The 19,966-nt window shown below is 42.4% G+C and overlaps 3 protein-coding genes across 3 annotated transcripts in view; 2 read left to right on the top strand and 1 right to left on the bottom strand.

Annotated features, from left to right (window-relative positions):
* Positions 1–240: 240 nt before the first annotated feature.
* Positions 241–4,409, top strand: sync (syncoilin, intermediate filament protein). Its single transcript, XM_008287613.1, has 6 exons — positions 241–340; positions 1,453–3,093; positions 3,177–3,391; positions 3,574–3,781; positions 3,916–4,040; positions 4,118–4,409. Exons 2-6 carry the CDS (start codon positions 1,516–1,518, stop codon positions 4,164–4,166), a joined length of 2,175 nt encoding a protein of 724 aa, XP_008285835.1. The 5' UTR covers positions 241–340; positions 1,453–1,515; the 3' UTR covers positions 4,167–4,409.
* Positions 4,410–4,705: 296 nt separating this feature from the next.
* On the bottom strand, positions 4,706–12,095 carry rbbp4 (retinoblastoma binding protein 4). The gene is made up of 12 exons (XM_008287611.1): positions 11,887–12,095; positions 10,185–10,335; positions 9,938–10,083; positions 9,617–9,790; positions 9,353–9,468; positions 9,005–9,165; positions 8,739–8,865; positions 8,459–8,536; positions 8,139–8,215; positions 7,304–7,361; positions 7,097–7,207; positions 4,706–5,658 (listed from the first exon to the last, which is right to left on the bottom strand). Exons 1-12 carry the CDS (start codon positions 11,900–11,902, stop codon positions 5,596–5,598), a joined length of 1,278 nt encoding a protein of 425 aa, XP_008285833.1. The 5' UTR covers positions 11,903–12,095; the 3' UTR covers positions 4,706–5,595.
* Positions 12,096–13,823: 1,728 nt separating this feature from the next.
* Positions 13,824–19,966, top strand: part of tert (telomerase reverse transcriptase) — an 11,592-nt gene continuing 5,449 nt past the window's right edge. The window contains exons 1-10 of the mRNA XM_008287610.1: positions 13,824–14,039; positions 16,257–17,568; positions 17,660–17,849; positions 17,932–18,085; positions 18,159–18,326; positions 18,671–18,832; positions 18,914–19,015; positions 19,115–19,200; positions 19,328–19,444; positions 19,584–19,655. Coding sequence (XP_008285832.1) covers positions 13,824–14,039; positions 16,257–17,568; positions 17,660–17,849; positions 17,932–18,085; positions 18,159–18,326; positions 18,671–18,832; positions 18,914–19,015; positions 19,115–19,200; positions 19,328–19,444; positions 19,584–19,655 — 2,579 coding nt within the window. The remainder of the gene's footprint in view (positions 14,040–16,256; positions 17,569–17,659; positions 17,850–17,931; positions 18,086–18,158; positions 18,327–18,670; positions 18,833–18,913; positions 19,016–19,114; positions 19,201–19,327; positions 19,445–19,583; positions 19,656–19,966) is intronic.

Raw genomic sequence — 19,966 nt, 5'->3', positions numbered from 1 at the left:
GTAAGTCTTAAAAATCCATTTTGGCAAATCCTTTATCTCTCCCAGGGGTTGAAACAGTCTGCTGCAGCTCCACTTTCTCCCTTCCCAGTGTTTATTAATAAACCTAAACAGATCCAAGGTAGTCATGGTCACACATAGCAGCACACAGCGACTGAGAGAGAGGAGGCTGGGTCAACTGTCTTTACCCCCCGCTCCCCTCCTCCTTTCTTAATTTATCTGCACTGACTGCTCCCGCTCATTCTTTGCTTTGTCGTTTGGACCACAACTGCTGTTCTTGCTCTACGGATTCCTCATTAGGATACAGCACAAGGACACAGGAAACAGGGATACATGCTTGGAGGTAAGTTCAATTCTATTTGAAGTTGACATAATGATGGCTTGTGAACAGAACAGAAAAAACTTAAATTACACTCAAAATCAGACACTAATCATTCATGTGTCTCCTAATGTTTCAGTAAATGTGTCCGTATTACTTTAGCAATTGAAAAATCCATGTCAGATAGGGCTTACAATGAAGGGCTTTTTAAATTGTGTTGTTGCTAACTGAGGGAAACAGTTCTGCTTAACCTGGTCATTAAATGTAGGCCACTGCTTTCTCTGGGTGGTCGAGTTCAAAAGGAATGTGTGTTGTGCCAACGCCTGTCCTGCAGCAAGACAGCTGGTCACTGTCATGTCTTCCTCAGACTTTTGATCTGACATGTAAAGTCAAAGGAAGAACAAACTTTCTGGCTTCTACAATCTACATACACTGACCTAGTTTCACATAAACACACAAGCTGTGTGTTGAACTTTCTTGGTGGAGGTTGTGGCCAAGTAACAGGAGCTATCACATGAATGTCCCACTTGTCTTCCATGCCCTTTCTACATTACAAATCTGTCTGATGACACTATTGGGTCAAATTGATGAATTTACTCTTGCAGAGTCTGGTCAGTCTTGGCAAACACCTCAAAGAGTAAAATTACAGCTGTATTATTCACCGGGGGAAAGTACAAATGCCCATCCAGTGGCAGGCACAATGACATGTTATGACAACCTGCCGGCTAATGTAATCTGTGTAATGCCACTTGTTGGAGCGTCAGGCAACAGACATCTGTCTGTGTTTATATTAGTTGTGTTGCGGTTTGCAAGAGTAGAATAAAAGCATGAGTAGGCTTGTCTGAGGTGTGTGTCTGACCATTACCAGGCAGCGAGTTTGTGACTGGGCGTCCAGCCTAAAGGGGGACAGCTGTCAATACCGTACCCTCTGCTAAAATGTGCCCGCTGCTCCAACATGTCCACATGTGCTAATGGCATCAGCATAGCTAACAAGCCTGCCCAAAATATTAACCCAACACAAGCACATCATCAGTGCAGGCCAGGCCTACTATTTGTGACACGCAACATGATGCCAACATTTACAGCTATCAGCTTTAATATGCACCAGCTAACATCATTCATGTGCTTCTGTCAAGGCATGAGACGGTTCTAAAGGAGACTTCTACATCAAAACAGACTACAAGAACTAAGCCATACCCATGGATGATCTGGATGAGAACATTTCATCTACGGGGTTGGAGCCACTCTTCATCAAAGAAGAGGAAAGGGAGCAAGACAGAACCGTCATGGATCAAAAAGAGTGCAAGGCACACCTATCTGGAGTCACCTTCGCAGAACAACAGCTTAAACAATCCACTTTAATGAAGCCATACCTGCAGGAGATGGATGAATTACTAAAGAGCTGTGAGGAGCTCACAGGTATTCCCTTTGGCTCACACTACTCAGAAAGTTACACAGAACAAAGTCTGAGGGAATCAAGTCACAGTCAGGGCAAACAGGAAGTCACAACGGAAAGCTATGGAGAGACCTGCATATCTCCTCAAGCCTATCTTTCCACCAGCTACATTGACACACATATGGACGGAGCCGGTACAGTCGACCAGCCAGCACAAGACCAGTCACAAAGCATGGGCACCGTCATTGACAGGCGTGGAACCATCACAGAAGTTTCTCGCCAGACCAACATGCCTCTCACGTCAGCAGGCAACAAACTGAGCAACACCATGGTGGAGTATGAAGGGCAGCTTCTGGGGATGTTGGCCATGCTGGAGAGCTGTATGGAAGAGGCTGGAATGGATTTTGAGCCCCAGGACTGGGTTGCAGAAGAAAGCCAAGAATATGTGCAAATAAGCAAGAATCATCATCTTTACAGGGGTACGACACTGGTGCCGAATCAGCAGGAGAGACCCCTGAAGTCGGAGACCCAGCCAATGCAATTAGAAATCTGGCCTGGTGAACGTGTGGAAGGAGATGAAGTTTCCGAGGACAGCAGGAATACAATGCCAGTAGGTTCTGCAACAAATGGAAGCCAGCGAAATCCCTTTCACAGCTGTGAAAACATGGATGGATTCTCACTGGAGAGACTGCAAAGGCCTGGTAGTTTCCAAACAGATCAGGGGGTCCTTGATATGCAATTAAGGTTTTCAAGACCAGCAACAACCCTTGATGCAACAGAAGACGATCCAATGTACTGCGAGGGGATGCAGACGGAATATGTGTTTAATGAAGGCACGGAAACAAAGGGAGAGGGAAGTGCGATTGACGTAGATGACACTGAATTGTCAGCTGAAGACAGACATGAGCTCAAGATGGACACCACTGACGTGGGATCTGGTACGAATGAATTAGGAGATCTGGGGAGCCGGATGGAGGCCTGCATAGAGGAGGTGGAGCGGTTAGAAAAAAGGAGGAGGGAGCTGCTGGTGGAGGTGCTGCAACTAAGACAGCAAAAAGGCCAAGAGGAGGGAGAGGGGAGAAATGAGGAAGAAGAAGAGACGGAGGAGAGAATTGACAGCAAAGTGGCAGAACTGATGAATATACTGAAGAGGGAAGAAAACGGAAGAAGGGAGGAGAGGAAGCGGGAGATAGAGAGCCTCAAGGAGGAGAGGGCAGAGGAGGAGAGGAGGATGTGGAAGGTGAATGTGGAGAGACAGGGGCTGCAGGAGGAGCTCAGGAAGCTGAAGAGGAAGCTGTTTGCAATGGCCAGGGACTGTGCCCACAGTCAGGCCGCGCTGAACAACCAGCGCCGCGAGATGGAACTGCTCAAGAGAGAAGAGGTAAGACCCTGTTCAACAGATATCTGTGTGGCACGTTGCCAAGCAAAGCCCTGCATGAAAATGTCTTTCCTCTCATCTTCCAGGAGAAGCTGAACTCCTTGGTGCTCCAGCTGACAGAGGAGGGCAGCCAGCTCAAGTCAGCCCAACAACAGCAGCTGTTAGACCTTCAAGTGCTGGTTCAGGCCCAGAGCTCCTTGCAGACCTCAAACACTCAGGAGGAGCTGACCGAGTGCAGGAGGCATTCATGTGGGGACATCCAGCAGTACCTGCAGGGCGGGCTGAAAGCACTGGAGGAAAGGTGCAGTCAGCGTTCTTGTGCTGATTTTGCCTAAAACCCTGTTTTTAAAAGATGTATTCGAGTACTCACCCATTAATTTTCACACGTACCACACAGGCATTTGCTGACACTGCATTTTCAGGCATAAAAATCTGGTGATACAGTTTTTGGACTGCAAACTCTTCAGTTGTTTGCATTTTCAGGTATGAACCTGTTTTGCTGGCATTGCTGAAGAGGAGAGAGGCAACAGCCGGTGCACTGGTGAAAGCCAAAGAGCAGGCTCAGGAGCTGAGGGCCCAGCTGGGACCTCTGAGAGAGGAGATACAAAAACTGAAACTGCAGAAGGCTTGTTTGGAGGAGAAACTCAAACTCATTCACATACACAGAAGAGAGGATGTGGGGCAGTACAAGGTAAGCAAAATGACAGGCATGAAAGGGGTGTAAAGAAAAATGATATATAAAAGAAATATATGAGGGAGAAGCAGCAACTGGGGGACCATTGGAATGGGGCAGTATACATGTGCATAAGCTGCCTGCCTGTTTAGGAGACGGTGTATTTTCTGGAGGAGAGGAGCAGAGAGCTCAAGATGGAGTTAAAGACTCAGAAGAGAAACACCAACGAGATGGAGGAGCTGAGAGACCGCCTTACCAAGAAACTCCTGCTTTACAGGTGAGTTACTTATCATGTCTGTACCATGCATTAAAGCTTTTAAGGTCATAGCTATAACTTCATTGTTTTTCTTACAGGGCTGCCATCGAGGACCACAACAAGTGTGACCAGGACAAGAAAACATGATTTTGTGTTGTTGATTTTTAAAAAGAAAGAAAGAAAGAAAAAAGCTCTTTTATAAAAATTTTCAGTATTTTGTATCTGCAACATAGTGAAATCCAAGGATTGAATTAATGCACTTTACACGTATAGACATGATTTTGTTAGAAAAAAAAACTAGGATTGACAATTGTTTTATAGAAGTTTGTAAAGATGAACTAGACTGCAGCATGTAGAGACTTTTGTTATGAATAAAGGCCTATAATCTGAGCAGGACTGGTGAGTTAATATTCGTCTCTAAAGAGCAGAGAGGGCTTCATGTACTTATAAGGGCAACATGTCTGAGGAACTTAACAGCGAGGACTTAATAACAAAGTAAAGAGCACCAAGACGTCACAGCAGACACACAAAACAGGTCTGAGGAAAGTGCCATGAGTCATTACTGGCACTTTCACTAAAAGGATAATAAGAGATTGTTTAAAAATACCTCCACGGTTAGCAAGACGCCGACCCACTTAGCAAATATGTAAACGCTATTCTATAAAAACACCAGCAAATACGTGAAGTGCAAAGAGAGATTAAAGACAATTTATTAAGAATGATCTCACTGTACAAATGCAAAATATTAAACATAGAAAAAGGAAATTGTCCGCTAATCTATACGACACTTAAATGAGTTATGTATGAATGAGGCAAGGGAAGATGGGAACACAAACAGACAGTTTCAAATACAGATTCACTCTAATTTAATTCAAACAGCTGCTGTAAAAACCGGAACATTTACTGTTTCATGTCAGCTGGTATTGGCTACGCTGTCCAGAGGCAAAAAAATAAAATAAAAAAAGGAGATGAAAATAAGCGATAACAGCTCATCAGTCTTGTGAGTTAAATGTTCACTACATCAAAACTTATTTGGAAAAGGTGTTTTCACTGTTTTAACTGTTTTTCTCTTTCAAAAAAAAAAAATCCCCAATTTGCTGTTTCCATTAACATTTCTAAATGCTTCAAAATGTGCATAAAAATACATGGAAACACGGCTTATGTTGTGCAATGCGTCAAATGCTGGCTGGCGTTTTTTACTTAAAACATTTTTTCCCTCCAACAATATTAGGCTGTCCGTATGATCACCTTTTTTTTTTGTATTTGAAAAAGCATTTTGCAAAACATTTCAGTGTACAAGGAAGAGCCAATTTGATTATAAAAATATTCATATTTTAGGTACATTGCAAAAACCATGGGTGACATCCTTCAGGCAGCAAGTTAGTGAAAGGAGAGGTCCTCGCTTTGAGTATTCCGAATGCGGGAATGGCTACAAGCGATGACTCTCCTTTCAGTCTTGCAGCGTAACAGTGTCCCACTGGTAAAGCAGAGCAGATGGAAGAAACAGCTGCGTCGAACTACTGAGGTGACGGTTTGTGAAGAGGCTGCAGGTAAATGCGCGCAGCAGGCGGACATGTTAGCCTGTGGCTTCAGGGTCTGTGGTACCCTCAGGATCTTCATCGTTGTAGATGTTCTCAGCCTAAAAGGAGAAACAGTGTGTCAGTCATTCAGCTTTACACATATTTACAAGTCACTGGCAATTTGTGATTGCAACACAATCCAGAAGATTAACTGTTAGGCAAGTGAGCTGGAAGTAGAGGGGCACACTTTACACCCCAGTCCCCTATTATTTTTAAGCCACTGTCTCTCATGCAGTATCATACTTCCTGGCTGACCTATCACCTGCATATTCATCTGCTGCAGACAAGTTTGTTCACGTTTGTGAGGCTGACTCTCTGGAAACTCACATTACACCACTGAACCACTATATGACCAACAGTAGGTCACTTCAGTTTAATGGTTGGCCATAGTTATTGAAAGTGAAGTCTGCATTTGAGGAGGTAAATCAAATGGAAAGACAACAGAACATCCTGGGAGACAAACTCTGGGAAACTAGTGGTTTGTGATTTGCAAATCCCACCGATCTACGTGACCCGCGGGCTCAGAAAAGCTTAAGTTCTACAGGCACAGTCGGGTCAAAAAGTGACAGAGCAGCATTCTGTCTAAATTATAAATAGGCAACATGCACTCACAGAAGACTGGAGGAAGATCAGAAAATGTTAAATTCCTATAATTTCATCCTTTAATAGGCCATTTCTAAGAACATTCCGTAACCAAGCGCCAGTGTTGTTGAAAACACACCACACACACCAAAATACTTCCAGGGAACCGTGACAGATACAGTTTTAGATGTTTGGTGTAGTTTAACACTCAGCTCTCCAAACGGTGAGTAAAAGCTGTTAAAGCATAGAAAAGTCATTTTACGTGCTGGATATCTGGTTTGCTTTGACCTCTGAAGCACTAAGACACACGGAACAGAAAGCTTTACACAGTCTCACACACACAAACAAAAATGTGTGCATGCTTTTTTTTTTTTTTTCGGCTCCCAGAGTTCTGAAATGAATCTGGCACCTTTGCTGTGAGGTTTCCAAAGAGCCACATTTGACACACTACATTTTGTAACTGCTGGCTTTCCTGACATTTACTACAGTACAGTCTTACAATATAGACGAGTGTTCTTAGTATGAAAAGGATTACTGATGGCACACACAAATGGGTTAGTACACTCACCATTCTGGTTATTGAGTCTCCTCATTTTCTCTCACTGAAACATTTCAAATGCTACAAAAAAAAAGTTCTTGGCTGAGATTTTCTCTTTGTAGCTGAAATGTCAGGAACCTCAAACGACTTTTCCCTGGCTGCTCTGATGCACGTTATTGTTATGGGAGGACACTTGGGACCTTGACAGCAGCTGCCTGTCTGTGACCTTAACATGATGTCAGACAATGTACTACCCTGTATCTTGTCTTCAAGGGAATCCATTTCTCTTTAAGACAATGCAATAGAACGTAATAACCACATTCTCTGACTATCCATAAGCGACATGCTTTAGTAAAATGTGATCACAGTTGCCTTACCATTTGCCAGACTTGCATGATGTTGTCTTCAGACACGGAACAGATGACCCAAGGCTCGTTGGGATTCCAGGAGAAGTCTGAGATCTTGGCTGTGTGGCCTCCATGGATGAACTAGTAAAAAGATGCATTAGCACGATGTTATCTATCAACACAAGATGATTGTATCAATAAAGACACAAAACATGCGCAGGCTTCAATAACACTCACCAGCAGCTCAGGCGGGCCATCCTCTGCATCTTCTGGTGACTGCTCCTCTCCAATTTTACTGCAAAAGCAGATACACCAGTTAATAAACCATGTTACAATATGACCAGCCCCACAGGTTCAGCTGGATGCAGCTACAACTGTGGCACATTGCGATTTAAATGTTTGAAATCTTTCAGAAATGGAATGACTTCAAGGAGTCCATTTTTCAGAAGCCATATTTCCAATAACAGAACTGCAGTACGTAGGACCGTACAACTAACTGAATTTTTATCGTGATAAGAATTTTGGCTTCCTTCAATTAAGTTAGCATGTTCAACTGTGATACTGATGTATAAAATAAGAGCTTCAGTCATATCAAACTGCACATAAAAAAACTCCACGAACAGAAAACAGCCAATGTAGAAAACAAAACATGATTTCAACATGGATACTTTTTTACATAAGAATGTTGTATTTCACTGTTTTCAACATTTTTTTCGGTCACATGCCTAATTGAGTTGATGCTTGGCTTTACCTGAGAGGGGAAACTATCTGCACACCTAAAGTCTGCCTTAGTCTGCATGTGAGCCGTTTCGACAACATCAGTAAATTGTAATGTGAATCGATAAGCAGACGTTCAGCAAGTGAGGGATTTCGGTACAGTCTTATTTGTATTTTACCTAAAGGAGATGCACTGAATTCAAGAGAAGAACCTTTTTTCTTTTTTTTTTTAAAGTCTGATGTTGATGCGTTGTCACAAATATAGCACAACATGGCATGTGAGGTGTGGGCGAGATGATCCTTTCATAGGTCAGTGGACATCACCACAAGACGGGTAAAATGTCAAGTTCTTTACCTGAGGTCCCAGACATTGAGGCGGCGGTCTGTTCCGCTGGATGCCAAAATGGTTTCGTTATGAGGTGACCACTGAACCTGAAAAAACAGTCAAAGGACAGAAGTTAGGTCAACTGGAATCACAAAGAATTGTTAGGAAAGTTAATCTGAGACTCCATGTGTTTTCTGAGCAAATGGGAGAGCTTTAGAGTTAGAACTTTTTGACTTATCCATCAGGGAAGTCAAAAAGTTTAAAGAATTTTAATCTTTTAGCTGATCATACAGATTTTTACACAAGCCACCCCACTATCCTTGTTTCAAGAAAGTTCATACATGTCTTACCTGGAAGATCTCATCCTTGTGTGATTCAAAGGAATGCAGCTTCAGTTTCAGGTTTCTCAAGTCCCAAAGAGCCACAGTCTGCAGGAGGGACAGAGGCATTATACACATCTGCCAGATTTACTTGAGCTCTGTGGTAACACTGCAGTTGCATAATTGTGACAATATAATCAGTATTCATTTAGTCGTAAGCTAATCAAACGCAAATGATATCAAAATTATAGTCCATGCTGTGAATTCATGATTAAAATAACAACCAAGATGTGGTGGTACGTGTCATTACCTTGTCCGCGGAGCCAGTGGCAAGAATGAACTCACTGTAAGGGTTAAATGACAAACAGTTGACCTCTGCTGTGTGGGCATCGACTGCATGGCTGGGTTTGGAGGTATTGTTTGAGCGAGTGTCCCAGCTAAAGTGAAAAGAGGCGAGGTGGTGGTCAGCCCTTAGCGTTATTTGAAAGTTAACAGATGATCGAGTCAGCTCACATAACTTTTCATTTGAACTCCTTCAGCTGCCCATCATATTTGACTTGTCAGTGTGATTCTTACATCATGAGCTTCTGGTCATCTGCTACTGATCCAAAGAGTGACTCGTGAAGCAGGTGCCAAGAGACGTCTTCCACCACAGCAGTGTGACCTGTGAAGATCGTCTTTGCATCAACTATCTTGCCCTCCTTTGGTGCAGCGCTGATGTCCCACAGGCAGATTGTCTACAGATGAAGGAGTTAGACACCAAAAGCAACACATTATTTCACAACACTTCTTAATGTCATGAAAGGCAGCATGAGTTGACAGTAAAAATATGTGTCACTAAAACTGCTGGTGCAATAAAATGTCCAATATATGGACAGATACTTGATGTTATCTCTTAACAATTAAACTTGAAGCTTTTCTTACATGATCATCTGATGCACTTAGGAGAGAGCCTGACAGATTTGGATTCCATGAGAGACCATAGCCCTCTTTCTGATGGCCTCTAAGACGCAGATCAGGGTGACACTCTCCAGAAACATCTGTGGACAACAAAATTAATTCACTGTCCATTTTAACACTTTTTTTGTATTTTAAAAATTTAACAATCACCCCACTTTATTTTAACCAAAAGTTCAACAACATGTCACCGTCAGCAGTGCTTCTTAATACTGTGTGTGATCTATGTACCTGGCTTGGAGGGATGTTTGGTGTAGTCAAACACCAGCACATCCGAGGTGGGGGTCTTAGTGCCAATGATGCAGGGGTTCTGGGGCATATAGCGGGCACGGTTCACCTCTCCTTCATGGTTGATCTTGATTTCTATATCAATCTTGCCGCTGACTGAGCCAAAGCCTCCAAATTCTTCAGGGATATGCAACAAAACACAATTGTAATACACAGATTCCAACAAAGACAGCGTGCATTGTATCCACTGCATGGACCTGTTAAATATAACTAAAAAGCTGAACTGTCTAATATGCAGTTATTTGGCATGTACAGGTCACCAACCTCCTTTTTCACTGTCATAATGCGAGGTGTCAAACTGGGCATCATCATTGGGCAGCTGGACGCTTGCAATAACCAGGTGATTCTGCTCATCGGACGTGTGAGTGCCCAACACCAGTCGATGCACGCTGTAATCCTTCCCCTCTGGCCTGGTAAACAGAAAAAAGGTTTAATCACTTCCATTTAGTGAAAGCGTGCATGTTTGTATTTTTAAAGAATTACTACTGTCTCATTGTGTAAAAGTTCCTACCTGGAGACATCAGGCAGCCACTGAGCCGTGAGGCTGGGCCACTCTAAGGCATGGGTCATAACCAGGTCATAGAGAAAGGGAGTGTTTTTCTTCCAGATCTTGTATTCCTCGTTGATCACCCTCTCCTCCACTGCATCATCAAATGCACCACCTAGAGTGAATGAAGTAATGAAAGAAGCAGGATGAATGATTGGTTACACAACGACTTTTCAGTATATGTATTTAGTACAAACACTTGTGTGATATGGCTATAAAGATTAAAGATGCATTTATTGTGAATGTACATGAAAATACAATAAAATACCGTCAGCAATCTCTTACAGTATTGCCTTTACTGCCTAAGGTTGTTAGTTTAACAGCAAGAAAGCTTGTATCTCTCTGATAGTCAAGAATTTAGTCAGGGATTAATTTGGGCCAGAGACCACCTAAGATGATTTTCACCTCAAATCGTGCCCTGTTGTCAGTAAAACGCAACTTTGCCAACTCACATACTAACACGACACTTGTAATTTTCTTGCAAACTCTGCTGTGCCCTGAACAGACAAATGAAGAATGTTGCCTTATATTATTTTATTTTTTTAAACAGATATAACATCACACAGCAGGGCAATCTATACATGTAAAGTCTGTGAACTATTTACATCCTGTCATTGTGATCATAAGCAGCTTTATTGACCTAAACGCTTTAACTACACAGCAAACAGATGTTGTGGACAGATTCACAGCCGCCACGATGAAGTCACTGGGAACAAAGCTTTTTGTGTCCAGTATGAATTGTTGTATTATTTTTGGTTCTCTGTAACTTCAAAGTGCTTCACAGAGCTCATACTTTTGTTCTTCTTGAGAAGCATTTAACACATTGCAGCATCCAAACTACTGAATGGTACATTAAATACAAAGATGACATAAAACAAAAATGAGTTTGTAGTGGTACCTGACTATGTAAATAGCTATAGGGTTGAATTTGAGAGAGCCGACTCTGATATTTCACCCATACTATCGAGATAGAGGGTATTTAGATTTTAGTTTCAAAACAAAAGGCTTTAACAATGCTCGGCGTCAAAAACTCAGAAACGATTTTCATTTTCCCCCCTCAACAATGCACATCTATAAAACCTAACGTGTACAGTTTCCACATGAATTACTTTGGACTAAAGAATCAGTCCCATTTTCTCCTGTCTGCAGCCTGGTCTATGAGCCTCAAGGGCTCCCCGCCTCACAAATCCCAATATAGCACCGATGTGAGCAAATGCTAATGCTGCGACGCCATATCAACAACTGCGTGGATTGTCTTCGTAGCCAATAAAGGCCCCATAAATTAGCTGCCGATCCGACTAATACATATTGTGTCGCAGGATGTGGGTTTTCAGAAACATCTCACCGTGAAGTTTCCTGGCTATGTCGCGACAGCATTAGCATACCTATTAGACGTGAGAAGACAGCCATGCTAACCCTTTGTGTTCTGCTTAGGACAGACAATACTACACAAACTTGTGGGAACACTGTGAAAACAATAACCGAACCTTGAAACCGAGCGTGTAAACCTTCACAAATTGAAATTATACCTGGCTTGTGTTAATTAATAAGGGCTAGCATGAGGGATATAGCAGCTTCCTTTAGCTGCTACCTAAGCTAGCCGGATAGCTACCTACGACAACGCAGTTTTTTTTTTCATTGCTGGCCACAAGGAAATTAATCTTACCTTCTTTGTCTGCCATTGTCTGAATCTTCAGTAGCGACCACAACACAGAGACTCGCGGTAAATTGTGATGCGGTAGCAGTGAGCTTCGTCCCAGGCCGTCCTCCGGTTTGCTAGCTGACCGCCCCGGTGGTGTTTAAACCATAGTGTGAACGACGCTAAGCTAACAGCTAGCTAACCCAGCAGCCGGCTGTGGGAGAAGTGGGAGCATTCGCGCGCTCAGTACAAGCGCGAGGGACGTCTCTCCACCAATCACAGCGCAGGAGCTGAGCGCGTGCTGGTGATAACCGGCAGAGGGAAGCAGTGCTGCAGGAAATAAGATATTTGTTCATTGTCACACTTATAAACACACATTTATACGGTTAATAAATGAAAAACTAAAATGGATACACCACAGATTAATTCTTGATCTCATCCAATTCAAAGGCATATGAAATGAAATGAAATGAAATGAAAAATACTTTATTTATACCAGAAGGGAAATTCAATCTTGTAGTATAAGTATAAGTAATATATCTATTTACTTCTTTCAACAGTCCCCTAGTTTTTTGCCAAATTCTCAATAGCATGTGCTTTTTGTATCTTACCTCATCTCTGTTTGTTACCCTGAACAAAAAAATATTAACGCTGCATGTAATGTTTGATTACATTTCATCTGTTCTTTTCAACATAGGGGAATAATTGTTTGTTGTTCCAACACCCTGCATTTCTACAAGAGAACACAGGTCATGGAACGACAGAGTATGACTTGGAAATATAGATGGGCACATCGAGAGCGGGGTCAGAAACCACACTGAGTTAAGAGTATAATTTGCTTTTGCATAGACCTAATTACATTGTTGTCGTTGCTTGTGGAATGCTGAATCTTCTGAAGCAGATATTTTTGTGGACAAGACCACGTTGTTGGACACGTCCATCCAAGGCATTATGAGGCAGATTGTCTGTGCACCAAGCTGTCTGAAACCATTTCTTAGACAACAAATAGGGGATTTGTGGACATTCAAAGTCCTGGTTTCAGCCCTAACTGACAGCCAGCATCCAGCAAGTCAACAGCTCATCCTCACCTTTTTCATGTCATGTGTGGTATCTTTTCATTGGAACAAAGCTGCATTTTTAAAGTGGTGTTTAATAGTAGGTGATCAGAGGAGTTTCTGTGTCCTGGTCATACTATCTGATCATCATACTTTTCCTCAGTAGATGGTCGACATTTGTCATCAGCTGAACACCTCAGAAATGTTTTTGACATTTTTATTTTTTTTCCTCAAAGTCAGAAAAGTAGACCATTGTTTGCTTTGTTGACATTTTTTTCACTGTATTTGTACTAGAGCAAAAGAAGGTTATGAAAAGATGTTCAATGAGCATTTTATCCATGCTATGCTTCTCAAAACAAAAGGGGCAATATTCAGCTACAAGCCTTCCAAAATTTAATTCAGAGTTTTATTTGATTTGTTTGCAGGGAAACCCCTGGAAGCCTACAACAAATTACAAGTATGAAAAACATGTGGTATGTGGTAATTTGACATTTGCCTTTTAAAATATGCTTTCCAAAATAAAGATGTCAACAGTGCAAAATCCTTATTTTCAACAGGAATTTTAAGGAAATGGCACATAAACAAATCCTGGAATACATTCTATGTGTAAGTATTACTTGTGATCAGTTTAATTGTGATCCTTGGCCTAAAAGCACACTTAAATGCACGTGGAGCTTCTCAATTCCCACCGTTGCCGTGAGAAACACAACATTCCTTTACCTGCTCGCTATTGGTTAGCTGTGACATCACCGCTGGTATATGAGGCTATCTGATTGGGCACGCCAAGTAAACTGATCTCCTATTGGCTGAGGATAACGCGGGCCCTTAAAACGCCAAATATAGCTCAACGCAAGCTGTTGAAGCTCCCTGTCCGGAGTTGAGCTAATACAGCGGCTCCATGCAGTCACCATGTCAGCTACTGACATGTCCGGTGTGCTCGACACTCTCCGGCTCCTGTACCGGCACGTACAGACCCTGGAGGAGTTTGCGAGCAGCGTCGTGTTCAGAGAGGGACAGAGAGCAGTTCTCATCGAGCAGTCAGACACAAACCGCTTCAAATTGTTCGTCAGAGGCGTTTTTGTGTGTTTTGACAAGGAGCTACAGCAAATACCAAGCTGCAACCAGGTACCCTTTACCTTATATATATATTATATATTTACAAAATATCCTTCATGACAGTTTTACAGAGAGACATTTAATAGCTATTTCTGGAGAGTCTTTAAACAGTATAACTTGTGCTAGCTGTCATGCTAATTGTTAGTGGAGTTGNTTGTACTGCTATTAAAAACTATCACATGGAAGCACTTTGCGGACACAGTACAGTTGAAACCAGAACTTTACATACACTGTATAAAAAGACACACAACCTTTTTTTTTCTCACTATCTGACATTAAATCAGACTAAACTTTTCCTGTTTTAGGTCAGTTGGTAATAACAAAATTATTTGTATTTGCTAAATGCCAGAATAATGAGAGATAATTTTTTGTTGCTTCCTTCAAAGTCAGTAGTTTACATACATTTCCTAGTATTTGGTAGCATTGCCTTTAAACTGTATGACTTGGGTCAAATGTTTTGGGTATTCTTCCACCAGCTTCTCACAATAGTTTGATGAATTCTGGCCCATTCCTCCTGACAGAACTGATGGAACTGAGTCAGGTTTGTTGGCTGCCTTGCTCCACACGTCTGTTCAGCTCTGCCCACACATTTTCTACAGTATTGAGATCAGGGCTTTGTGATGGTCACTCCACAACATTGACTTTGTTGTCCTGAAGTCACTTTGTAACTAATTTAGCGGTATGCTTCGGGTCATTGTCCATTTGGAAGACCCATTTGCGCCCAAGCTTTCACTTCCTGGCTGATGTCTTGAGATGTTGCTTCAATATTTCCACATAATGTTCTTTCCTCATGATGTCATCTATTTAGTGAAGTTCACCAGTCCCTCCTGCAGCAAAACACCCCCACAACATGATGCTGCCACCCCCGTACTTCACAGTTGGGATGATGTTCTCAGGCTTACAAGCGTCCCCCTTTTCCTCCAAATGTAAAGATGGTCATTATGACCAAACAGTTCTATTTTAGTTTCATCAAACCACAGGACTTGTCTCCAAAAATGAAGGTCTTTGTCACTTGCAAACTTTGCAAACTGTAATCTGGCTTTTTTATGTTCTTTTTGGAGTAATGTCTTCTTCCTCTCTGAGTATCCTTTCAGCCCATGTCGGTACAGGCCTTGCTTCACTGTGGATAATGACACTCTCTTAACAGCTTCAGCAGCATCTTCACAGGGCTTTTACTTTTGTTCTGGGGTTGATACGCATATTTTGCACCAAAACACTTCATCTGTGGGACACAGAACCCGTCTCCTTCCTCAGCGGTATGATGGCTGGACATTCTCATGTCGTTTATACTTGTGTATAATTGTTTGATCAGATAAACGTGGAACCTTCAAGCATCTGGAAATTGCACCAAAGGATGAACCAGATTTGTAGAGGTCCACGATTCTCTTCCTGATATCTTGGCTGATTTCTTTAGATTTTCCATGTTGTCACAAAAGGAAGCAGTGTTTTTGAGGTGTGACTTAAAATACATCCACAGGTGTGTCTCCAATTACCTCAAATGTTGACCATTAACCTATCAAAAGCTTCCAAAGCCATGACATCATCATCTGGGCTTTCCCAAATAGTTTGAAGGCATAGTAATCTTGGTGTATGTAAACTTCTGACTTTGAAGATAGTAATAAAAAAATCTCTAAAAGATTCTCTCTCTCTCATTATTCTGGCATTTAGCAAATATAAATAATTTTGGTAACCCTAACTGACCTAAAACAGGAAAAGTTTAGTCTGATTTAATGTCAGACAGTCAGAAAAAAAGGTTTTATGTCTTTGTATACAGTGTATGTAAACTTCAGGTTTCAACTGTACCTACTTTTGGTCAACATCATCCATTTGTGGCAGGAATATTTCCAAAACAATGATGTTGTTTTAGTTTTTGCTACATTTTTAAAGAAATCTGTGAATACAAAAACCCTTAAATTGGAATAAATTATGTTCTGTCTGACACACTGCTTCTGAAGATTAGTCATGAAAATAGCGACCTCGCAAGTTGAATTGTGTCAAGCAGCAAAAAAGTACTAATAAGCTGTGTTTGCGTTAATTTGCCTCACTTCACATCGCATTTCCTGAGATGTGCAAACTACTACCCTACCAGGTTTATAGGACACTTTGAGAAGAAATAATTTTATGTTATCTAGAAGCAAAATTTAAACGAGCATGTCAGGATTTAATCACTTAATTGAGAGACGGTCTTTTCTTATGTTAATGTGATGTATTTTATGCTTTCCACAGATCTGCACTCTGCCTGAGCTCCTGGCTTTTGTGCTCAACAGCCTGAAGAGAAAAAGAAAAAAAAACGTCTTGGCACACGGCTATAGCTATCTCTCTCTGGCTCGGGAGGATCGGGACGCTGATCAGTTCAAATTCCAAGGCGATGTGACTCAAAGTGCTGCCTACATCCACGGCAGTGACCTGTGGAAGAAAGTCACGGTTCGTCTCGGCACAGACCTCACACGGTACCTTCTGGAGAGATGCTCTGTGTTTGTGGCAGTTCCTCCGTCATGTGTTTTCCAGGTGTGCGGTCTTCCAGTCTATGACAGAATGTCCGTGACCACCGCCTCCAGTGGGTTTTCTCTCCAGCTTCGACAAAGGAAGCATAATTGTACTCTGTCTCGAAGGTATCAAAGCTCAATGATTTTGAAAAGGAGGCACACAGTGGAGAATCCTGCAGTGGGTAAGAAGAGGAAGGGAAGGAATGTAAGAGCAAAGATGAGGAAAAGACAGAGGAGAACTGATGAAGATGAGGAGGACATTATGACTTGTTCAAGAAAGAGGAGCCGTGTGGCATACCATGAACACAAACAGAAAATTCAACAGGTTTGCGATGAGAGAGTGGAGAAGGGACAGCCCATGCCTGTGGAATCAACACTATCTATGAAAACTATGGAAAATAGCGCGACTGATTTCAAACAGTCCGTTGAAATGCCAACTACTTTACTTCCCTTGGAGGGTGGTTCTTGCTGGAAATCAGGGATTTTCCCTCCTTTGCCACCTTCACAGTGTTTTTTCCGCACACTGGGATTCATGTACGGAGGCAGAGGCATGCGAGGCTTCCTTCTCAACAGGAGGAAGAAGAGCGCTGATGTATCCAGAAGGCTGCAGGGGCAAGATTTGGTAAGAGTCATCTTCTTTGAAGGACTGGTTTATTTAAACGGGCTAGAGAGGAAGCCAAAAAAACTCCCTCGGCGCTTCTTTAACATGGTTCCGCTGTTTAATCAGCTGCTACAACAACACAGGCGATGTCCCTACAGCAGAATACTGCGGAGGATGTGCCCAGTGGTTGAGGAGAGCAGTGCAGCACAGGGAGAAATTAACTCCCTCCTACCACAGTACTGTGCGCCTCACCGGGTCTACCTGTTTATCAGGGATTGCCTCTCTGCTGTGATCCCACTAGAGCTGTGGGGCTCCGACCAAAACAGAATTAATTTCTTAGCCAGGGTGAGAGGCTTCTTGCGCAGCGGCAAATTTGAAAGACTCTCACTCGCTGAACTGATGTGGAAAATGAAGGTGAATGACTGCGATTGGTTGAAGATCATTAAAACGGGTGAGATTATCGTTGATGTTTTTTTTTTCCTTCTTCTTTTTTGTTGTTTTATGTATTTCGACTGATGTAACCAAACATTTCCCATCCACAGGTCATTTCCCACCCAGCGAACTTGCATATCGGACACAGATCCTGGGTCAGTTTTTGGCCTGGCTACTGGAAGGCTATGTTATGGGCCTCGTTCGAGCCTGTTTTTATGTCACAGAAAGTGTCGGGCAGAAAAATGCCATCAGGTTCTACAGACAGGAAGTCTGGACCAAACTGCAAGACTTGGCCTTTAGGTATACACACACGGTAGTCACCTACAAAGACCCACATTCATGCAGCAATGGGACGTCAGCTTACAAAATAATTGTCATGCAGGGCTCACCTCTCCAAAGGCCAGATGGAGGAGTTGACTCCAGCTCAGGTGGCATCCCTCCCCAAAGGCACCGTCATCTCCCGCCTTCGCTTCATTCCCAAGACTGATGGCATGAGACCGATCACACGAGTCATCGGAGTAGATTCCAAAACAAGGGTACACTTTGACGATGGCATTAATGTTCACCTGAACACATACATGAGTTGTTCATTATTTCTTTTCCTTGCAGCTCTACCGAGGACGTGTCCGGGATTTGCTGGACATGCTGCGAGCCTGCGTGCGCTCCACTCCGTCCCTCCTGGGCTCCACAGTGTGGGGGATGACGGATATCCACAAGGTGTTGTGCTCTCTGACGCCAGCCCAGAAGGAGAAACCACAGCCTCTCTATTTTGTCAAGGCGAGTTGTTAACACTTAATTGTCTTGGCAGAGGATCTTACATCATGAGAATGAGTAGTATTTTATGCAGTCATATTCATTTGAATGATAATGCAGCTACAAATCAGGGGTTTTCCAGGCTAAGAATGAACCTTTGAGTGTGACTTTGCACAACAGCAAGCATTAGTCCGTGTTCAGTGAGTGAAATCTATGCATTTTCTGTTATTTCTGACCATTTGATAAGCACAAATGTCTTTCGTGTTTGACTAAATGAAACCCCAGTTGCTATTTTTTCTTCTTTATTCTTAGCATTTTGTTGCTGGGGATTTTTTGGTGGTTCATTCTGCCTTTTCTGTGTGTTAAAGGTGGACGTGAGTGGAGCCTATGAGAGTCTGCCACATGACAAACTCATAGAAGTGATTGGCCAGGCCCTGTCACCTGTCCAGGAGGAGCTCGTCACCATCCGCCGCTATGCCAAGATCTGGGCAGATTCCCACGAAGGCCTGAAAAAAACCTTTGTTAGACAGGTACAGTCATACCCACAAATATGCTCACGTAAGAACATATGCACACACTATTTGACCGAGTTTTCGTTTTTGTTGACACAGGCAGATTTCCTGGAGGATAACATGGGATCCACCAACATGAAGGGGTTTCTGATGTCACTGCAGAGAGCAGGCAAAGTTCATCACGCCATCTTGGTAGAGCAGGTGGCTCCTCATATATGTTCGTTTAGGTTAGGATCATTTATACTTTTTTAACAAACCATGCTCATCACACTTAAACATATTACTTTTTCTTTGTCACAGCATTTCTGCTCAGATCTTCATGGCAAAGAGGCCTTGCAGTTCTTTACCCAAATGCTGACTGGCAGTGTTGTTCAGTACGGGAAGAAGTAAGCTCTGCATCCTACTACATTTAAAAAAACCAAACAAACCTGTGTGCATCTGGTCATACCTCATCAGTGAATGTGACCACATTCTTTTTCTCTTGGGATTTGTTCTTGTTTGTCTGTGTTACAGGACGTACCGTCAGTGTCGAGGGATTCCTCAGGGATCAGTTGTGTCTAGTCTGCTCTGCTGTCTCTGCTACGGTCACATGGAGAATGTGCTGTTCAAAGACGTTATTCAAAAGAAAGGGTACAGCAAACCGTCCCTCTGTGTTTGAGATGTAACAACAGATCAGGAGCAGAAGAGGGCAGTCTTTCTGTATTGTAGTTTTGTTTTGTTTTTTTTAATCTACTGCGTGTGTTATTGTGTCTCTCGCTGTTCCTTGTAGGCGTTTGATGAGACTTGTAGACGACTTCCTACTGATCACACCAGACCTGCACGAAGCACAGACCTTTCTCAAGTATGACACACTCAACCTTTGTCACACGTTTTACTTTTCATGTGACACCAGGCCTCTCAACCACTGTTTTTGATAGAGATTTATCATCTTTATAGATTTTTCCAATATCATGTTTACTTAAAATCTTCAGAAAATATGTTATAATGTACATTAGAAATCAGATTGAAAGTAAATTATGTGAAAAGTTAGATGCGATGGAGCTAAATTAATTTATTTTAAAAAAAGAACTTGTTTAATTGTCTGCCATTTTTTCTTCCCAGTAGAATTATTATGGACAGCTGGAGCTGTTACAATATTAGATTTTTACTACA

This window comes from Stegastes partitus, unplaced genomic scaffold, assembly GCF_000690725.1.
Source record: "Stegastes partitus isolate 25-593 unplaced genomic scaffold, Stegastes_partitus-1.0.2 Scaffold509, whole genome shotgun sequence".
NCBI classification, from domain to species: domain Eukaryota; kingdom Metazoa; phylum Chordata; class Actinopteri; family Pomacentridae; genus Stegastes; species Stegastes partitus.
This window is presented reverse-complemented; position numbering and strand designations above follow the sequence as displayed.

Coding starts and splice junctions, on each gene's coding strand:
- sync (XM_008287613.1), top strand. CDS start 1,516: ATGGATGATCTGGATGAGAACATTTCATCTACGGGGTTGGAGCCACTC. Junction 3,094..3,176: donor AACTGCTCAAGAGAGAAGAG/GTAAGACCCTGT, acceptor CTCATCTTCCAG/GAGAAGCTGAACTCCTTGGT. Junction 3,392..3,573: donor CTGAAAGCACTGGAGGAAAG/GTGCAGTCAGCG, acceptor TTGCATTTTCAG/GTATGAACCTGTTTTGCTGG.
- rbbp4 (XM_008287611.1), bottom strand. Junction 10,084..10,184: donor TGGCTGCCTGATGTCTCCAG/GTAGGAACTTTT, acceptor TCTGTTTACCAG/GCCAGAGGGGAAGGATTACA. Junction 7,208..7,303: donor ATGGCCCGCCTGAGCTGCTG/GTGAGTGTTATT, acceptor TCTTTTTACTAG/TTCATCCATGGAGGCCACAC.